This window comes from Phacochoerus africanus, chromosome 1, assembly GCF_016906955.1.
Source record: "Phacochoerus africanus isolate WHEZ1 chromosome 1, ROS_Pafr_v1, whole genome shotgun sequence".
Classification (NCBI taxonomy): domain Eukaryota; kingdom Metazoa; phylum Chordata; class Mammalia; order Artiodactyla; family Suidae; genus Phacochoerus; species Phacochoerus africanus.
Window position 1 is genome coordinate 228,299,620 of NC_062544.1, and position 14,949 is coordinate 228,314,568.

General features: G+C 48.5%; 1 protein-coding gene across 2 annotated transcripts; it reads right to left on the reverse strand.

Moving 5' to 3' along the window:
• Nucleotides 1–136: 136 nt before the first annotated feature.
• TAGLN3 (transgelin 3) lies at nt 137–14,300 on the reverse strand. Of its 2 annotated transcripts, XM_047792694.1 has the most exons (5): nt 14,070–14,300; nt 13,575–13,756; nt 12,239–12,413; nt 2,152–2,254; nt 137–615 (listed from the first exon to the last, which is right to left on the reverse strand). In XM_047792694.1, exons 2-5 carry the CDS (start codon nt 13,752–13,754, stop codon nt 474–476), a joined length of 600 nt encoding a protein of 199 aa, XP_047648650.1. In that variant the 5' UTR covers nt 13,755–13,756; nt 14,070–14,300; the 3' UTR covers nt 137–473. The 2 variants fall into 2 exon arrangements, with proteins under 2 accessions (XP_047648650.1, XP_047648660.1); XM_047792704.1 differs by lacking the exon at nt 14,070–14,300 and having other exon boundaries at nt 13,575–14,056.
• Between the last annotated feature and the right edge of the window lie 649 nt (nt 14,301–14,949).

The window sequence follows — 14,949 nt, forward strand, 5'->3', positions numbered from 1 at the left end:
GGGCTTCCTTGAAGTCAACTTATATTTCTACAGCTCTAGTTACAGTTAAGCTTAATTCCATCTTGCTGGCCTCTTGAATGAAATGAAGACCAGGCCTGCCTGCAAAGTCCCTAAGACAAAGAAGGAAGGTTACACATTAAGACACAAGACTAATTTTTTTATTAGGTGCGTTCTGTAAGTTGAGGAGGGAGATTTTTTGGCAAATAAATAAATAAATAAATAATCAGACTGATAAAGGCTTTTAGGGCAAAGGAGCTCAGGAAGAGGGAGGAAGCGGAGTCTTTGCATAGTTCTAAATGAACAGAAGGTGGCAGCAGTAGGCAACGTGGATTCGCAGCAGAAATGCGGCACTTGCAAAAACCAAGGACAGGAGGCTTTGAGAAGAGAAGGTCAGAGGTGACTAACTATTTCTTTACCATATAGACCGTGGTGTGGATCATTCATCCTCTCTACGGGGGGTGGGAGGCAGGGTCTCACATGATCTGCCTGGGCATCCCGTACCCAGTCATGCCTGCCTGGGAGGCTCCCTTGTTGCTGCCCATCTGCAGGCCGATGACGTTCTGTCCCTGGCGAAGCTGCTCCTCTGAAAATCCTCTCCGATTCTGCTGGGCTTTCCTGGGCAGAGGAAGCGAGATGGAACAATGTCATTCTGATTGTTTGCAACCGTGCTCAAGATGTGCAGTTGGGCTCTACTGGGGGTCACCAAATAGAAGGGCAGGCCTTCTACTGAGTTACATTCCTGCCATTAATGATGATCCTACCCTGGGCTATGGTCTTGCCCTGAACCGTGATCCTCTTACCCCAGTCCAAGATTCTACGCTTGGTCATGGTCCTACCCTAGGCTATGATCCTACTCACCTTGGTCATGATCCTACCCTGGGCCATGATCCTACCCTGGGCCATAGATCTACCCTGAGCTATGGTCCTACCTACTACCCTTGGTCATGATTCTACCCTTGGTCATGGTCCTACCCTGGGCTATGATCCTACTAAACTTGGTCATGGTTCTACCCTTGGTCATGATCCTACCATAGCTATGGTTCTGGCCTGGGCCATGATCCTACTACCCTGGTCCAAGATTCTACACTTGGTCATGATCCCACCCTGGGCCATGGTCCTATCCTGAGCTATGGTCCTACTACACTTGGTCATGATCCTACCCTGGACCATGATCCTACTAACCTTGGTCATGGTCCTACCCTGGACCATGATCCTACTAACCTTGGTCATGGTCCTACCCTGGACCATGATCCTACTAACCTTGGTCATGGTCCTACCCTGGACCATGATCCTACTATGAATAGGCCCCACCATGATACATGACCTCTCTACTCTTTAGAAGATCAGATGATTATCCAGAATTTCTACAGCAAAGAACCAGTGCTGCCTCTCTGGTGATTTTATTCCCAAATACTTTCCTGTCCCCCCTCCCAGTTACGTCAAGCCCTTGTGAAAATTAAAATCAGTCCTTCCTACAGAGCATGTCATTAATCCCACTTCATTGTTCCCTGTGGAGGGCCAGGATTTAAGTCCTACTTTAGAGCTGAAGGATGAAAAAATTCTTACTCTAGACCAGAAGTCTGCAAACTTCCATGAAGAACCAGATAGTAAATAATGTTTGTCTCAAGAGAGACATAACCTGGGCAGAGCTGGAGGATCTATGTATGTGGTAGGAAAGGCCCTGCAGTGGGATATGGGCCTGAAAGGCAGAATCATTCTCGACTTGTGCTGGGGGATTTGGTTGCAGGGCTAGGGGTGATTATTCCTAGGCTAGGGTTTGTGTGGAAATAGCCTCTGAGAGCTACAAGGCCTCAGATGCTCACTCTTGTTAAAAATCATTCTCTGGAGTTCCTGTCGCTCAGCAGAAACAAATCCAACTTGGAGCCATGAGGTTGTGGGTTTGATCCATGGCCTCGCTCAGTGGGTTAAGGATACAGTATTGTAGTGAGCTGTCGTGTAGGTCACAGATGTGGCTCAGATCTGACGTTGCTGTGGCTCTGGCGTAGGCTGGCAGCTGTAGCTCCAATTGGACCCCTAGCCTGGGAAACTCCATATGCTGCGGATGCAGCCCTAAAAAGCAAAAAAAAAAAAAAAAATCATTCTCTGCTCTTGGTGGGGGTGAGGGTGGGGTGGTTGGGAACAAATTTTTACCTGTGAAACCAAGATGGCTCTCCCCGGTAGCAGCCATCATCCTTGGTGACTGCAACGCTGCCCAGAGCCATCAGGGTCCTCTGCACGGCCGCCATGTCCTTCCCTGGAAGCCAAGGGAGAGATTAGAGCCAGTGTGTGTCAGGGCCAAGGGGTCAGGAAGGATGGGGCTGGGGCCTGGGCCTCTGGGAAGGGAGTTCTGTTAGGAGGTGCAGACGAGCACATTGAAGGGAGAGGGATGTCAGATTTTTCTCAAAGTGCCGAAGACAATCACAGTCAGACCTCTCAGAAAGGAACAACAAAAAAAATCACCTGACTAAATATTCTCTATATGGTACCTATCAGAGAGACCCAGTTTCTCATCCTGCATGAACAACACATTCCAAACACTGAACAGCTCATACAGAGGTTGGTCCCTGCCCTAAACAGAAGCCCCTCCTCAGTGGGTTCCACAGGCAGTAGTCAGGGGAGACCCTGTGGGTAGGCTGGACTGAGGGTCTGCACAAAAGAATTATCCTCAGGACTGGAAAGAGATAAGGAAACTGGAAAGAAATTTACTGGATGGATGAACTGCACCAAACCCCAGGTGGTGTCTTCCTTTTACTTTATCTGGGTTAAAAGGGTCTAAAATCAGCCATGTGCATCAAATCGAGTATTTACTTGGCTGTTTGGACTGGAGGCCTGGCAGATGAAGAAAAGCAAATCACCACAGAAAGCACTCCAACATGACACAATGAGAGGCTCTTCATTTTGTGCTGCTTCAAAGGAGCTAGATGGAGACAATAAATAAACAGCTTGGGGGGGGTATGAGAGAGAGAGAGAGGTGTGGGGAGGGGAGAGAGAGAGTGAGAGAGAGAGGCATGGTGTGGGCCCCTCACACAGTGGGAGGAGGACTCTTCCCCACACCCACGGAGAAGGCAACTGGGCCACAGGGCAGCCTGCTTCTCCCACCCTGTCCCCGCTCCCTTCCAGCTGACTGACGTGGCCTGGACATAGAAAGGGAAAGATGCTATTGTGTGGTTCGCCCTGCACCTGAGAACCAGATCAAAGGTCCACAGATAGCACCAGTGTGTGTGTGTGGGGGAGGGCCACAGCATTCACCAGTGTGTGTGTGGGGGCTGTGAAAGTTAAGCACATACATTCAAAGGACCTCTTTAGACCCAGTGAACCATCTGTGATCTCTCCGGCCCCAGTGAACCATCTGTGATCTCTCCGGCCGGGCTGCAGCAGCCTGGTCACAGGGGAGTACAGAGTTACAGGGGAAAGGCAGACAGAAAGTGAGAACGGAGCAAAACTCTGACAAAATAAAAAATTAAGGCCCATAGAAGGAATCCAGGTCAGGATGTCCACTTATTCAAAGAGGAGAGTGAGAAAGAGCCGATCCTTCTTTCCACTCTTCTCTCCTCCGGCCCCACCTCCCACATCAACCACAGGATGATTTCCTGGATCCTGAGGCCCTGTGGGAATGATTGATGGATACAGGAATGAAAGGTTCTCAATGGAGAGCCCCCAGACTGAAGGGACAGCTGGGACGGTGGGGGGAGGCTCTGGGCAGCAGATGGGAGGGAGAGGGTGGAAGGAATACTAAGTAGTAAGAGAGAGGAAACACAGAGGAGGTTGGGAGAATGGTCCTTCTCTTCCACAGATGAAAAGTCTTTCTATGATTGTCGCTGTATAACAGGATACTTTTTTTTTTTTGTCTTTTTGCTATTTCTTGGGCCACTCCCTCGGCATATGGAGGTTCCCAGGCTAGGGGTCCAATCGGAGCTGTAGCCACCGGCCTACGCCAGAGCCACAGCAACGCAGGATCCGAGCCGCGTCTGCAACCTACACCACAGATCACAGCAACGCCGGATCATTAACCCACTGAGCAAGGCCAGGGACCGAACCTGCAACCTCATGGTTCCTAGTCGGATTTGTTAATCACTGCGCCACAATGGGAACTCCTTTTTTTTTTTTTTTGATAGAACTGTCGTGATGATATTCTGAAGGATGCCTGCGGGAAGCAATAGGGAGAGATTTGCTCTCAAGCAGTGAGACTTTAAAGAGAACCTAGAGAAACAGTGAAGCCTAAGGAGGTTTAGATGGGTCTGGGCACATCACCCATCTCCACTCTGTATGGAAAGCACACTGCAAATCTCTTTCTTGTGGCTGGAAAGACCGAGCCATGTCCAGGATCTGGGAAAATGTGGATATAGCCACATATACTACCCTGGAGCCGTGGGTGCTGAAGCAAGCTCTATTAAACCATAGACCCAGCTCCCCCACACATGGCTAATAAATACACTACATGATCCCAAAAGGGACCAAGGGGACTAATTTGGGAGCAAGGGTAAGATATCCAGGAACCTAGACCTATAAATCCCATGCCACCCTCATCCTGGGACAGTGCAAAAGGAAACAAATACATGATCGGGGCAGAAGAAGCTAAGAAGGAGGCATTGTTAGACAGAAACCAATTGGAAAAGCGTTTCTTAAAGAAAGGTCCAAGAGATTTGATCTAAATTATAGCCTAGACACTTTATTATATGTGACCTTGACCCATGGACTCAATATTATTTCTCCCAATTGTATGCATGGGAAAACTAACTCAGGGAGGTTAATTAACTTCCCGGAGCCCAGCTCTAGCTCAGGTCTGTTTGAATGCAAAGCCTACAAACAGTCTGTGGGGGTGCCCTGCCTTCTCCCTGGGGGACCCCAGCGCAAGCTGGTTGGGAGGCAGGTCCTCAGTGATTAGAGTCTGACCTGAAGGGTGGGGGTTCAGTGCCAGGCCAGAGGGATGCACTGGAGGGATAAAACTGGGGCATAGTTTTTGGGCCCCACAAGATCTAAGGCACAAACCTCAAGTGATCATAAGTCTTTGAGTGTTTTGTCCGGAATAATGGCTCAAGGTTGCAACCTAAATAAGATTAAAGCAAAAGAAAGCAGTTGGGGTCCAAAGTCCCCTATCAATGTGCAGATCAAATTAAAATAATTATTGTTAAGTTTCTAAATAACATAATGAACAGAAATCTGCCTTCTGAAACCAGTTCACGTCTAGTTAGTTTTCTAGCAGATGTTCCTTGGAAAGAATTGAAAGATTTTGGGCTAACGGAATGGGAAGAGGGCCTCTTCCCAGCCTCATTTCTATTGCCAGTGCAGAAGCCCAGGTCAAGTGCTGTCAGGTACCAAGGGGATGTTTGAGGAGGCTGATTTCCTATAATTCAGAGTTAAAAATTGAAATGTCTGAAGAAGCAAGGAGGTTAAGAAGATCTGTGAAGCGAGCTAGTTATAAAGCAACAGAAGCTAAACATCATGGATCACAGCCAAGGGTACCACCTGCCTAGAAACCAGCCTGCTTCAGTTTCCCAAGCTTCTGGGACTATTTTCGGGATACGGCTTACAGGTCTCTTTAAAATATGGGGTCACAGAGTTCCCTCGTGGCTCAGCAAGTTAAGGATCAGGTGTTGCCACTGCTGTGACTCTGATTACAGCTGTGGCAAGGGTTCGATCCCTGGCCAGGAAACTTCCACATGCTGCAATACTTTTGGTTTTTAATTTTTACAAACATCCCTATGTCTGGCATGTGGTAGGTACTAAATAAAAATTGTAAAGTGAAAACCCCTTCCTTCAGAGATAACTTCCACAAAGTCAGGTAGTAATATCAATAGATAGAAGGGCTCTGATACAACTTGGGGGCTGCTCAGAGGCCAGAAAACTCTTTGCTCCCTGAAAGGTACCCCTAGAAACACTGGCGAGACAACTTGAAAACTACTGCTCAGGACTGTTTTTCCAAGAAAACAAAAGAAGAAGGAGAATAGTTCGAAAGAAGTACCAACTAGGTTCTGGGAATTTTCTAGAGGTTGGGAGAGCGGAAATGAGACTGAGTCCGAGAGGTAATGTACAAATGAGACTGTTGGCCACAGAAGGGAGGTGGCACATGACAGAGATGACCTAATTTACACTAACAGCTCAGGATTGTAATCAGGCTCCCAGACTCTTCCTGCCCCTATCATGGGGGGGAAGCTAAGACCCAAATTTGTAAAAAGAGATGGTGGCCCTGGAGCTTTTTCTCAGATAACAACCGAGACTTACTTGACAATACTGTGCCCCCGGTTTACTGCGTTATCACAAAGCAGAGTCTCCCCAGATGTGGTCTTATACTCCAGCTACTAAAGGATCACATCTGGGGAGAAGGGCCAAGGGCTCTGCATTGTAAGGACCCCTTGTCCCAAACTAGGGGTTCTTAGTGCCCATAAAGTTTGAAGGATTTTACCATGAAGATGCTTGAACAAGGATTTTGTTCTCAATTTTTTTTTACTACTTCCATGCTATCTTATGCATGTCTTTGGGAAGAAAAAAATAAAAATAGAAGGGTGAAGAGAAAGAAACAAGGACAGAGAAACCATCTGGGTAGATTCAGTCAGGTTAGACACTCTACTTTTTCTTTTTTTTTTTTTACAGCAAACCTGCAGCATATGGAAGTTTCCAGGCTAGGGGCTGAATCAGAGCTGTAGCTGAGGCCTCTGCCACAGTCACAGCCACACCGGATCCGAGCTGCATCTACAACCTACATCACAGTTTTTGACAATGCTGGATCCTTAACCCACTGAGTGAGACCAGGGATGGAACCCACATCCTTATGGACACTATGTCGGGTTCCTAACCCACAGATCCACAATGGGAACTCCTCTGCTTTTAATGCTAAAAATCAGTTTTAAAGTGAAAACTCTTTGTTTTGAGTTACTTTTATTTTATGTTACTCTTGACTCATCCTTGTTACTCTTGGAATACTGTTTTTTCCTCTTCATGGGACTTACAGAGAAAGCAGTCAGTGGATGAAGAAATCATGTCTTATTTCCCTGAGTAATAACTTAGTCATAGCCCCCCATTCTCCACTCAAGGTAGAAAAACTAGAGATCAGGGAGAAATGTCAGTGGGTTGGTTGGGCTTGCTTTGGAGACTTGAATTTTTGTTGCTTGGCTTCCTGGAGAAACTCCATAAGGTAGTGGTTCTCAAAGTAAGGTTCCCAGGCCAGCAGAAGCAGTATCCCCTGTGGATTGGTAAGAACTGCAAATTCCTAGGCCCTGCCTCAAACTTAATACCTCTGAAACTCTGGGACTGGAGTCCGACAGTCTGTGTTTTAACAAGTCTAGCAGGTGGTTCTGAGGCCCACTGGAGTTGAAGAACCAATGCGGGGAGTTCCCATCATGGCACAGTGGTTAACGAATCCAACTAGGAACCATGAGGTTGCGGGTTCGATCCCTGGCCTTGCTCAGTGGGTTAAGGATCCGGCATTGCTGTGAGCTGTGGTGTAGGTTGCAGACGAAGCTCGGATCCCGCATTGCTGTGGCTCTGGCATAGGCCAGTGGCTACAGCTCTGATTAGACCCCTAGCCTGGGAACCTCCATATGCCCTAGAAAAAGCAAAAAGACAAAAAAAAAAAAAAAAGAAGAAGAAGAAGAAGCAATGCGGAAGAAAGAATCCACCAAGCACAAGTGTGAGCAGTGCTTGGAGTAAATAAGGTAAAGGCTGCTCTGAGAGAAAAGGAGGCTTCAAGCAGCAGGCATTTCTGTGATGTTTCAAGTCACTACAGGTACTGTACAGTATCCTAAAATAGTTCTGAGATTGGGTGAGATGTCTCTTCCGTTCTTGCTGTTGAGGAATGACACATACAGTGACACTTCCCAGAGAACATTCGTGGACCATCCAGGCACTCCACCCCTGATACCAGTCATCAAGGAGGGGAACAGGGAGGCAGGACAAAACCATGCGTCCCAGATCCTCAGCATAGGATTACGGAGAAGAGCAATCAGATTTGATCGATCTTTGAGTCTTGCCTGCTCTGACATTTCTAGAATTCTAGGTGTCTAATGCTTGTCACTTGGTTACCAATGGACTGACAGCAGAAGGAAAAAAGCCAACACTTATGAGGTGTCTCTCAGCCCGGCATTGTGTTAGGCATTTTAACACTTAATCCTTATAGGAACACTGCAAGGGAGGTGCTGTTTATAGAGAAAGGAGTTGAGGCTCTGAGAAGGTGAGGTCGTGTAGCTAGTATGGAGCTAAAGAGTTTTAGCCCACCTGGCTGACTCCAAAACTCACGCACTTTCCATAGAACCAAAACCCCTGGGGCTGGAATTGGCAAAGCAACAATATATCATGGGGAAAGACACACAGGGTGATGACTGTGAAGTAAAGAATTAAGTCAAGGAGACCCTTAGAAGCAGCCCCTTGTTTGGGATACTGGCTGATGAGGTGAAGGGACCTCAGATGATAGAGGGCAAAGGTCATCCAGGCAACTCTCCCAGCTGCTGTGTGAGGCCATTGATGAGGTCCATTTGTTCCAAGACAGAATATGGGCCCTTCCAGTCTTGCTCTAGCCAGCCTCATTTTCTATTAGTCTTAACAAAAAAAAAAAAAAAGGCTAACGACAATAGTCATGTTAACGTTGCCACCATATATTAGGCTCTACTCTCGCCAGCACTGTGCTGAGCACCTCTAATGCATTCTCTCCTTTACTGCCCTTATCAACCTGAAAAATAGATACTGTTTCATTTTACAGCTGAGAAAGTGGAAGTTTAGAAAAGTTCATTGAGAGGTGGTAGAGCAGAAGTTTGAATGGGGTGGCCCTATTTCTGACTTAGGAGCTTCCACTCTCCTAACCTTCAGGGTAAGCTTTCTTCACAGTCTTTCAGAACAGCACACTCGCTCACGTGGATTCTCTCTTACAAACACACACACACACAGACATCTCCTTTTCTGCACCCCCCTCTGGCTCCTCCCCTCTTTTCTGACTCCTCTCCCTTTTCTGGCTCCTCCCTTTCCCTCCACAGAAGGGTGGTATCCTAACCTCCCTTGTGCTCTCCTGAGCCGCAGCTGGAGACAGCTTACCTGCCATTTCCAGGGACCCAGGGCAAATCCGAAAGTAACCTGCCAGGCATCCACCTCTCTCATTTGGTGCCCTTCCACTGCTCTAAGCTGCTCTCACCCTTCATCATGGAAAGGAACTGGTCACCCATTTTCCTCCTTCAGTAGCCTTGTCTGAATCCTGTGTTTGGGTTCTTTTCTGGACCATTCAGCCCTGGGCTCCTTCTTAAAGCCTTGAAACTTTTATTCTGGTTGCCCCTGAGTCACAGCTCAAAGTCAAACATTTTACTGGCTTCTAAAAGGGATTTCAGGGTAGAGGGTACACCTGAGGCCCCTGCCTGTTGAAATAGCTGAAGCTAAATGGGAAATCATTCGGCAAGCCTGGGCTCCTGCAGTTTTATTGGTCTGTGACATAGGAGCAGCGTGAAGTCCCTGGGCAGCCCTAGGCAAGCAGAGCCCTACTTAGGAAGACGCTGAGGGGAAGACATGGGACGGAGAGCTGCCGAGCATGAAATGCCTACAGAGGTGGAAGAGAAATACACGGGTGAGAAGGGCTGGCCCCTAAGGGCCACAGTCATGATGGCCGTGGTATGTGGAGTCAGAAGTGAATTGAGTAATCTGAAAGGTCAGGACAGCATTAAAACCACAGCCCGGCTGCAGAAGAGTAGGGAGAATGTGGGATTATGCTACAGGGATGGCCCATCCAGGAGCTGTGCACACAAACATGGCCACCTCCCACGCACTCGGGCATGTCCACACAGACACCCTGTCCTGTGGTGTCCCTCTGATTCCAGCTTACTCACCCACAAGCTCATAGGCGACAAGCAACTCTGGCAGAGGGACCCAGCCTCGAAATCCGTCGTGCTGCTCTTCCATGGATCTCACTGCTGGGCTCACCCAAGGCCACGCCCCCCGCCCCCGTCTCTGCTAAAGGGGCTCACTTTCCTGCCTCGTGCTCCACTGTATGGTAACCAGCTCCCAACAAACTTCAGATGGTGATCCTGAGTGATATCAGGTATCCTCTCCAATGCATAGGATGAATCTTCCTCCTTAGAGGGACCACCAGGCCCTGGGGCCTCTAGAGGCTGCTCTCCCATTGCCAGCAGTCCCTGCCTACTGCACGACTTATGGCAGCTCAGCCACAGCTCCCTGGGTGTGGTCTCCTTCCTTACTCCCTTTAAAGCCTCATCCTTCTTTGCACTGGGAATGACAGCCCTCATGTCTGCCTTGTTCCCTTGTTCCAAGAGCATTACTCTGCCCTGGAACCCACCTGTCTACCTCAGGCCACTGCAGTCACACTCCTGCCTCTTGACTTCCCTCTCCCCTAAGAGGTATCTAACACACCGAGCGGGAGCAAGTGGTATAGACCTTCACCTACTCTGCTTTTCAGGCAGAGTGCTCCCTATCCCTCTCCCCGCACACTGCCAGCACCTCTTGGGTGTAAAGTTCACCTGTGTGGTCTTTAGAAAAAGGGGAAAGGCAAGAAAAGCATCCTCGGGACAGGAAAACACCTTTGGAAACCTCACTTCCCACAGACTTTCCAGTTTTTTCCTCCTCCTCTACACTTCCTGTACTTGGGGGCTCCTACTGGGACCCTATCCATTCACACAAACCTCCTAGGACAGGGGCCCTAACCTTCAGTCCCACACAGCCCTGAATCATGTTCCTCTTCCTTTTCATCTCATCAGTCACTGTTATGATTCAACAGCATAACACTCCTGGTGTCGGTGAAGGAAACAGCGTCCTGGCTGAAGCCCAGCATGGCAGACTAGTTAAGGTCCTATACTATGGCATCCTAGCGGCTGGGTTTGAGTCCTAGCTCTGTTAATTACTAGGCAGGCATATGATATATACAAGTATTCATGGGCGAGCTTCAGTTTCATCATCTATGAAATGGGGAAATTAGTAACACCTACCTTCTGGAATTGTTGGGAAAACTGATTGGCATTATGCAGAAAGACACTAGTATATGGCTGGTGCATAGAAAAATATCGAAAAGCAGTAGCTATTTTTATAAGGAAAAAAAAATCAGTTTTGACCTAAAAAACAGGGACCAAGTCTCAACTGTGACATTCTGAGGGGTTTTGGAGGCAACTGTCCGTGAAGTCCAGTGGCCTGGCCTGAAATTCTGAATATCTGAGTTTCTAAATAATGGCAAAACATCACTGATAAATTGATTGGCTTCTTAGGATTTTAAGTATTCATCTGTGAAGGAAACAGGAAATGCCAGCTCTTTGTATGATACAGAGAAGGGGGGTGAGGCTTAAGGAGGCTTTTTTTTTTTTTCTTTGAATACCCCTTAAAACATCATTGTTTCTCGATCACAAGAAAGTTAACCCACTCTCACCGTCAGCAGAGCCATCTGCCCTGGGCAGGTCACTGCCTTAGGTGTTCTATTGATTGGGACACTGATGACAGCTAGTGACAAGGAGCATGAGAACACAGTGTCAACCTGGCAGCTCTGCTTGGACCGTGTATCTCAGGCAGGCCTGGTGTGGAACAGTCACACAGATGGTTGGGCACATTCTGGCTCAGGCAGCAAATTAAGCACTACAACCAGAGGTCCCAAATTCTCTAGTGGTATCTTCAGTCACATCTTTCCCCCCAATAATCATGGATTGTTAAATATGTCCAGAAACCTGATTTCCTTTTTATGCCTAGATTTCTTAGGTCAATTCACAAAAATGAAAGAAAAAAAATCATTTGACGCCCTCTCTGAGAAAATACACCTCTGGACGTTACTGTCACCAAGCTCCCAGATAATCTTTTAATAAAAGGGCAGGGTGCTATTTATTTCTCAGATTGAATGACAAAATTGCACCAGGCAGCTTTGTCTATAAGCCTGGGTGAGTCAGAAGCACACTTGCCACCCCCTTCTCCCCCAGTAGCTATCATTTGTGGGGAAAGAGTACGCTGTGGGAGGGGTAAGAGGAACCAGAGGCATCCATGTAACCATTTTAGCTTCCTCCCAGAGGAGGCTTCTGTTTACATGTTAGTTAGGTCCCTGCTGTGTCCTGGGGTGTGTGTTCTTTAGAGGAAAAACACTTTTCATAGAGCATCACAAAGGGGGAGGCTGACAGCGCTGCTGGGTGACAGCGGATAACTCCCTCACACACACAATCACAGGCGCGCACACGCAGGGAAACACAAGGAAAAACACTGTGCGCAGGTTTTAACAAAGAGGCGAACAAAACGGTGGGGGGGAGGGGAGAATGAGCCCAAAGGCACCAGGGCTGTTTACCTTCCCACAGATCCACAGTCTGAAAAATGTCAGTGGTCCTGACACCATAGATCTCTGCAGCTTTTAGGAACTGGGAGATTTGTTCCATCTGCTTAAAAGCCATCTTTGACTCTGAGATCTTGGGAATGGGTTCTTGTCCAGGAGGGTATAAACTGTTTATCAGCTTACACAAGACCTGCAGAGGGAAAGGAGGAGACAAAAATCAGCGTTTCCCTTTGCATTTATCTCTCCCTAATGCGCAGTGAGTCCTAGTCCCCACGGGGCACAGCCCAGAGGTTTGGGCATGGGCAAATCTTGCACCCCAGGAAGCCATGGGCTCTAAGCTGGGCTCTTGTATTGAACCCCAAAGACTCCAGGACTCCATTCTCAGGGCTGTTCCTACAGTGAGTCTGGGAGCCCAGGAATCCTCTGCCCTCCCTGCTCCTCCCCTCCTCTTTATGGGTGAGGAAAGAATGTTTACGAGAGGGGATGTGCATTGATGAGGCCAGGATTTCAGACTTTCAATGGAGAGATGAGTTAGTGGCTCCCAGGTAGGGTAAACGACATACTCTAATATTATTTTTTTTCTATCACAAAGGCAGATCAGAATCAGGCTTCAGTAACTCATCTGATAAGTGCTAATGATGTATAAAGGAAATGAACTGGGTACCCTCCTCCCAGATACCTATAACCAGAGTACTGGGCAAAACCCAACAGAGGTGTGGAATAGTAGTTATGTAACAGTAAATCACAGCCTGCAGGAACAGACAGGCTTGTTGAAATCAGCAGAGCCTGTGGTCCCCAGTCACGCCTCCCCCCTCCCCAACACATAAGAGCATCTCCTTAGAAAAGCAGTTAAGAATCAAATAAGGATTCCCTCTAGTTTCAAGAGAATCTACCCGTTCAGCAGACAGGCATTGAGCATCCCCAAGGAGTGTGGCTCCAGGAGGGATGGGTGGGTGGTTAGTCCTCCCCCTCCATCCCTTCCTTTGTTTTACTATGGAACCAACCTATTTCTCTGGGGAAGGAATGGCCCCAGAGGAGCTGATGAGAGATCTCAAGGGAATACTTATCTCTCTTCTCAATGGAAAGAGCAAAAGGGCTTCGAATTTGCCAACAACTCAGCAGGAAGCTGCAATGTCAGGGATGGATGAGAAGTCCTCTCATGCAGCAAGGGAATTGTACAGGGAGCCCAGATCTTCAACCCCAGGGAGAGATAAAGGTATTCCCGTCCCCTTCCCGTGAGACTCAGAATCTGGCAGCCACAGCTCCTCTCGCAGCCTCACATTAAAAGGGGAGATTCTGAAGGGTTTCCCTGCCCACTGCCCCCAGTAACCAAGATCGCCGCAGGCCTTACCGTCCCGTCCATTAACCATTTCTGAAAATGGGTCCTGCCGGGGGGTGGGTGCTCTATGTCCTCCGCGCACTGCAGGATGATCCAGTCCACCAGTTTGTTCTCCAGGTCTGCGTCATACTTCTGCTCAATCTTCTCCTGCACCTCTCGGCTTAAGCCGTAGCTCGGGCCCCTGTTAGCCATCTCTGGAAGAGAAGAGAGGACACGCGCGGCATCCACACAATAGCAGCAGCAGCCCGGGCTCCCCGCAAACGGGCTGGGCTAGGGCTGGGCTGGGGCTGGGCCGCCTGGCCCAGCAGCAGCAAAGCGGGCAGAAAGCCGGGCGTGGTTTAAATCAAGGAGCCAATGAAGCCACTGGGGTTTCACCTACAAACGGGAAAGAAAGGCTCAGCCACGCGCCAGTGACTCTTAGAATAAAGCCCCCGGAGGTCCAAGGGGACTGGAAGCCCCCTCTCAGTCCCGCCTATCAGTGAGAAGACATGATGTATAAGGACTCACAGTAAAGCCTGAAGCCCCAGGCAGCAAGGGGGCTGGCAGGGTGATGGTCGTTTCTTCCCTCCTCCCAGGAGCACTTTGCAAAGGTAGGAACCCCGAGATGCGAAAGAGCAGGTAATTAATAGGAAGGGAGGAAGGTCCCCTTGACGTTGAGCTGCTGATGCTGCATAGCGCCTGGAAGAATGGTACACTGATTCGATTTTCTCAGGGCTGAGGAGGGTCAAACCAGGGCCGTTGCTAAGAGCCCTCAGAAAAACCAGCCCTCTGTTGTGTCAGTCAAGCTCTCCACCCGCCCACCTCCCCTCCCGCTGAGAGCTTCTTTCTCAGCCTCACAATTCTTTCCCCTCCTCTGGGGGACAGCGGATTGCACACAAGGCCAGCGCACAGCTGCACAGGGGATAGGGCCTGGGGGAGGGTCCGCTCTGTCGGCTGTCCATCTGTCAAGAGTTGCCAAGCCACTTTCCTCCGGCCTTGAGGGAACAGGTGTCTGGCCGTGGGGCGGGAGTGGTGGGGCCGTGAGCTGTAACCATTAACTTGTTCAGCTGCCAGTCAGATTTCATCCAGAAACTTCCATGCTGGTGGGACACTGTTGTGCCTCAGTTTGACTTATATAGTGTTTTAATGCCATTTTTCACTCAAAAGACAGACACTTATAAAAAGACAGGAACGTCTGGAAAAGCCCTTATAAGAAGGCACGTTTTATAAATTAAACGGGGGTTCATGTGCTAAGAACTATTAGAGTGAAAGGTTTTGCTAGAGTATGAAGATTTCATCTGTTTATTTTCTTTCATTAAGGACCAGGAAAGCACAGCTGACAGGCTGTCAGTGGTAACTGAGTAATTGGTGTGAGGAATCATCAGACCTAAGTTAGCCTGAAATTTTA

What these genes read in the sequence shown, in the direction of transcription:
- TAGLN3 (XM_047792694.1), bottom strand. Translation starts at nt 13,754, where the DNA reads ATGGCTAACAGGGGCCCGAGCTACGGCTTAAGCCGAGAGGTGCAGGAG. An exon ending in GACTGTGGATCTGTGGGAAG is followed by an intron (nt 2,255 to 12,238) that starts GTAAACAGCCCT and finishes CTTGGCTTCCAG; the next exon opens with GGAAGGACATGGCGGCCGTG. An exon ending in GAGCCATCTTGGTTTCACAG is followed by an intron (nt 616 to 2,151) that starts GTAAAAATTTGT and finishes TCCTCTGCCCAG; the next exon opens with GAAAGCCCAGCAGAATCGGA.